The sequence below is a fragment of the Vanessa atalanta genome, chromosome 8, assembly GCF_905147765.1.
Source record: "Vanessa atalanta chromosome 8, ilVanAtal1.2, whole genome shotgun sequence".
NCBI classification, from domain to species: Eukaryota; Metazoa; Arthropoda; class Insecta; order Lepidoptera; family Nymphalidae; genus Vanessa; species Vanessa atalanta.
Window position 1 is genome coordinate 6,783,739 of NC_061878.1, and position 5,308 is coordinate 6,789,046.

The following is a 5,308-nucleotide window of genomic DNA, read 5'->3' on the forward strand; positions in this document are numbered from 1 at the left end:
ATACACAAGAATTATATACGTAACTAAAAGTTTATTTTCAAATTAATAAAACACTAATAATTTACAAATCAAAACAAAAACACAAAATAATATAAACTACCTTAAATAATATTATAAAGTAAACGAATGTTTTCGCAATATATGTCATCTCTTAAAAATCCAGAGCATTGGCTCAAAAGCGTGTCTTTAATGGCGTATTTTGGATTGAGTCTGTGACAACTGGAAGAAAACAGTTGAGCCAAGAATGGGTGGTGACGTGACGAAGCTGCCACGAAGTACCCATCATGGCTTAATGATAAATAGTTTGATCTCTTTTGATTAGATGCCGTAACGGTTTTAATTACTTCACCAGATTGAATTGGTTTTGGTAAAAAATAAGTAGGACCAGTTTCATCAGAAATTCTAGAAATATCGTAAAAAAATAAAACTTGAGGAATTTCGCTTCGATATCCAGATATATTGGTGGTTTTTAAATGAAGATGTGTTGGAGATTCGACTGTAGTGTTGGTAGTATTTAATATGCTTCCATTCTTAAATTTTACCTCAATGCTCACATTATTTTGGACCATAGATATATTCCGAACTGTATCGTTAAACGTATAAATAGCATTGTTACTTGAGGTAATATTACTATTAGTAACATTAAATGCCTTAGTAATATTTCCAGTATCACGCTTGTTTCTATGAGTTCTTACTAAAGGGCTGTTTCCTAAAATAGTAACGTTAGTTGTCAAATCAGTATCAAAGAATAAACGAGTCTCGTTTAAAATGCGCTCAATTAAATTAAAAAACATTGAGAATAATTCTTTCTGTTCATCGTTGTCAATAGACTCTAACACATCGTCATATTTTTCTAATTCAAAACCATTATTGTGCTGTTTTAATATGTTATCGATCCTTTGATCTAATTCTTTATTGTTTTTGTAAATATTATTAAACGTAGTCAGATCGAATCCAATGCCACCATTCTGCCAAATTTCATATACCCTAGCATAGAAAGACAAGTAGTTTTGCGGGATCATTACCCATTTAAATTTCAACGGCGTCATTGCCATGTACTTGCTCAAGTTCATCACACTGATATTTACATTTTGATATCTCTTTTGGAAATCTCGTATATCTCGTTTGTTTTGATTATGAATCGTATTAAATGGATCAGTAACGCGTGGTACTATTCTTTTTAAAAGTCGAGGACTAGGATATCTTGATTCTCGAAACGGCTGCGTTGAATCGTCTATCAAAAAATATACGTGATAACGCAACGATGGATACTGTGATGCCATGAAAGATAAGTATTCAGAATAAAACGTGAATGGTACATAAGCATCCCGCGCTATTATATGATGGTAGAATACGTCACTTCCTGGTTTAGCTTTCGTGTCATTGCATCTAACAATAACAATCGGCTGTCGCCTATGAGCACTCATCCCTATAGCATAAAATACTAAAAATGAAATTGCTAATAGAATTAAAGTCATCCAGAAAGCCGAAACAAATTCTGTAAAAAAAATAATCAAGTTACAATTTTGTTTAATTGTGTATAAATTTAGTTATAGCGTTTTGGTTTTTGACTGACCTGGCCAACGAGTACACCAGGACTGCTTAGGTGTGCATGTAATATTCCACCCGGTTGTCATAATGGTAGCTGGAATGGCATTTCGGAGTTTACCATCCCCTCCTCCAGCATCAACTTTTAGTAAGGGATATTCTTCATCGCGTTTTTCTTTGGGCTCCATCGCCGTTAATTGTAACAAATATATATCTTCATCCAAAATGTGGGAAAATAACAATCATTTAATTATGATACAAAAACATAGTAAAATGAAAAATATATATATACCTTATTAAAATTATATTGCACGAATTTTTTAACGTTAGAAATTGATGTATTAGTTTTTAAATTGCTCTGAGATGTGACAAAAAATTTACGTTTCCATTTTTAAAACAATGACATTATTGTGAATAATTTATATACTCTTTGATATAAAATCAAAGAGAATAGAATCATAGAATCATTTGTTAGTAGTCAAATTTTATAACTTTTATATGATGTTAATGACAACAATTCATGATTCTTGAAAGTAAAATATTTCAAACTCGTAAATAGTAAAAAAAATAATCTCATCCTTTTTTATTTTAAGCTTATTATTTGAATGCAGAAAATCATTATTTCTTAAATAGCTTTAAATTATCTACGTTTTATTTACGTTTATCAAATATGAAAAAAACTTATGATAAAGGTCCAGTCAGATATAAATCTATTTTTATATTAAAATTAAAATGAGACATACTTTAGCATTTTCTTACATTTTATGTAAATGACATAATGATCTACTTTACTACCTTAGGTTATTAAGACAACTCAACCTAAATACTTCGGTCTGTATTATAGTGCACAAATTTTCGAGCGATATATAAAACATATTTTTATTCAAAAGTTCAGTTACTTTACAATATATTGTAAAGTAAATAAGGAGCAACTTTTATCTAGCTGAGAAGCTTATTCAAAAAAAGTTAATGTTTAAATCTGGATGAATTCTCAAAAACATATAGTTTCATCCTAATTTATTAAGAATGTGGATTGAACGAACGAAATTTGCTTAGTTGAATTTTATTTGATCTGAAGAAATGTAATAACAAAGGCACCTGAACGTCAGTACGTGAGACGAATGTTTGTTGAATCAACAAATTATGGCGGAAAGAATAAACGTGCCATAACTAAGAAAATTACAAGACTTTCGAATCAGATATATCAATTAAAGCGTACAAGACGTGTGATTAACTATTTGTTGAATTAAAAAATCTCAAAATTTGATACTTCAATCAAATATGTATGTTCATTATAATTATTGAATTTTCGTGAAGAGTTTAAGGTTATATTGACTTGATTGAAGGAAATTTTTTCAAAAAAGTTTTTATTTGAATTTTGACAGATAATAAATTTTCCGTGTTACATACAAATAATTTGACATATTACTTTATAAAATAATTTTAAATGTGTTTTAATAGAAAAACAAGGTGAAGTATAAATATTTTTATACATTATAATTTAAAATTATTCCTTAACATTACTTATTTAGCTTGATAATTTGTGTAGTGATGAGTGAGTCCTGCCGAGAAAACCTGCCATTGCTGTGTGATGATTATTCTGATGAAGAATTCCGTATTCATAAATCTAGTCCGAAATTCCAACGCTTGTTTCGGTATTCAACATCTGGACGTGCGAGAACTCAAGCAATAGGCGCTGCTTCTATTATCACCCGGTGGCCAGGTAACATTTGCCTTAAGACATTATTACTAATATAGTTTATTTAAATTAATCATGTAAAATGAGGATTTAAATTGCCTGTAAAAGTGATTATTCATATGGTAAAGAATTTGTTCTGTTGTAATTCATCAATAGTTTTACATTTTTTAGTTATTTATATTTAAAATTGTGCATTTTTTAATTAGGCGCATAACAATTCATTTACTGTTATAAAAGTCTTAATTTTGAAACAATTATTATTTTATTTACATATAAATGACTTTTGAGCAACGTTCAATCAATCCAGTAATAAAATTTACTTCAAATCGATTAGTTTGTGAAAAAATTAGCGGAAATCTAAAAACGGCTGTTTCTTCAAGAGGAGGCTTTTCAGTTATAGTGAAATGTATATGTGTACTTTACTTATTTGTTAAATTTTTTTTTTCAGATCATTTTTCATCTTTATTGACATACTGGTGGATAGGACTTGGCATGATTGCGTTTATGATTTTTGTCATGTATAACAGCATCGTTGCAATATCTATGCTACCTCACACACACCATAGACCATTGAATTTAAAAATTTCAGAATATAGGTCCGATCATGCAAAACACGAAACAGATATTTTTATGCATATATTCGTTACTAATTATGAAGAAATGAACATAAACAGCTATTTACCATACATTGATACATTTACTCAAAAATATCCAAACTTCAAGCATAACTTAGTTGTTGTGATCAGAGATGAGTCAAATGATAGTTTAAATGATATAAGTGACGAACTGAATAATGAAATGGCTTTAAATTCATTGTGGACGCACGAGAAAAAAATAGATAAAATTAAATTAGGTAGAAATACTAATATTAAAATTGTTTCTTTAACGAAATATATGGATGATTCTCCGTTGAAGAAATACTGGCGACGTTTGCCGCAACAATTCTTCGGCTTCTTAACACGATGTATTGCAATATGGGAAAAGGGAGGCATAGCGTTTGACCCATTGATACTTACTCCAAATTCACCTAATTCAGGTTATATTGAAAATTTGGATCATATTATTGATAAATTCAGATCTAAAAATATAAAACAGTCAACAAAAACAAATAGTTTGAGAATATCTAAAAAAATGAAAAAGAAACCAAAAGTCAATAACATTAGAGATATTATAGAAAATTTAAACAATGAAGATGATAACCACTATGTGCCAGAAAATCTATCTGAAGCGGAAAGCAAAAACATTTTGTCTAAAATAAGTAATTTGAACATTAGTAAAATAAAGAGAAGTACAACGGACGTACTTCAGGAAATTGAGAAATATAATAAATTAGATATGAATAATATTCACAAAAATAAATCAAAAGACTTGTATAAAACTGAATATACAATGAACGGCAGTAAGATCTCGGTTGGTTTGAGCAATAATCAAGGATCTAATCATTTATCTTCAACCCATAAAATAAGAAATAAAAATCGACTGAATAACGACTCGAGTACTAAACGTAATCTTCTTCCAATGTTTTTAGAATACCTCTTTAATTCCCAGAATGTGACTGAACCTACACATGAACAAACTAATACAATAACCAATTTTACTCTTTCCAATCATATCAATAACTTTATAAAAAAAAATGTTACGAATAATCAAGGAAACAGTTCTATAATAAAAACTTCATTTAAAAAAAAGGGCTCTAACATGAAAATTGGCACTGAAATCGTTCCCAGTGAAAAGGATGATAATGTTTCGTTGAGCATTGATTTGAAGGGTAATTTACTTGCCACTGAAACGTCTTGTCATGCCTTTATCGGTACTATTTTTAGCAATGCTTTACACCATTCCGATGACGAATCCATAACAGATTTTATAATTACCGAACTGTCAATATTTTGTAAAGGTGTTTTATCGTCATGTAAAGGTATCGACATTATTTTATTGTAAGTTAGATAAAGTATAATGTACAATTCTAATATTCATAGTATTGTTTGTATTTTATAGTTTTGTATGAAATAAAAGTGTCTTAAATAAATTATTTATTTTATTCCTTATGCTAATCAGTCG

General features: G+C 29.0%; 2 protein-coding genes across 2 annotated transcripts; one reads left to right on the forward strand and one right to left on the reverse strand.

The window, feature by feature from the left end:
• Positions 1 to 101: 101 nt before the first annotated feature.
• LOC125065906 lies at positions 102 to 1,801 on the reverse strand. Its single transcript, XM_047673764.1, has 2 exons — positions 1,577 to 1,801; positions 102 to 1,498 (listed from the first exon to the last, which is right to left on the reverse strand). The coding sequence occupies exons 1-2, from the start codon at positions 1,734 to 1,736 to the stop codon at positions 102 to 104; spliced, it is 1,557 nt and encodes a 518-aa protein (XP_047529720.1). The 5' UTR covers positions 1,737 to 1,801.
• A 958-nt stretch (positions 1,802 to 2,759) lies between these two features.
• LOC125065593 lies at positions 2,760 to 5,275 on the forward strand. Its single transcript, XM_047673296.1, has 3 exons — positions 2,760 to 3,018; positions 3,098 to 3,271; positions 3,696 to 5,275. The coding sequence occupies exons 2-3, from the start codon at positions 3,100 to 3,102 to the stop codon at positions 5,186 to 5,188; spliced, it is 1,665 nt and encodes a 554-aa protein (XP_047529252.1). The 5' UTR covers positions 2,760 to 3,018; positions 3,098 to 3,099; the 3' UTR covers positions 5,189 to 5,275.
• The last annotated feature ends 33 nt before the right edge of the window (positions 5,276 to 5,308 follow it).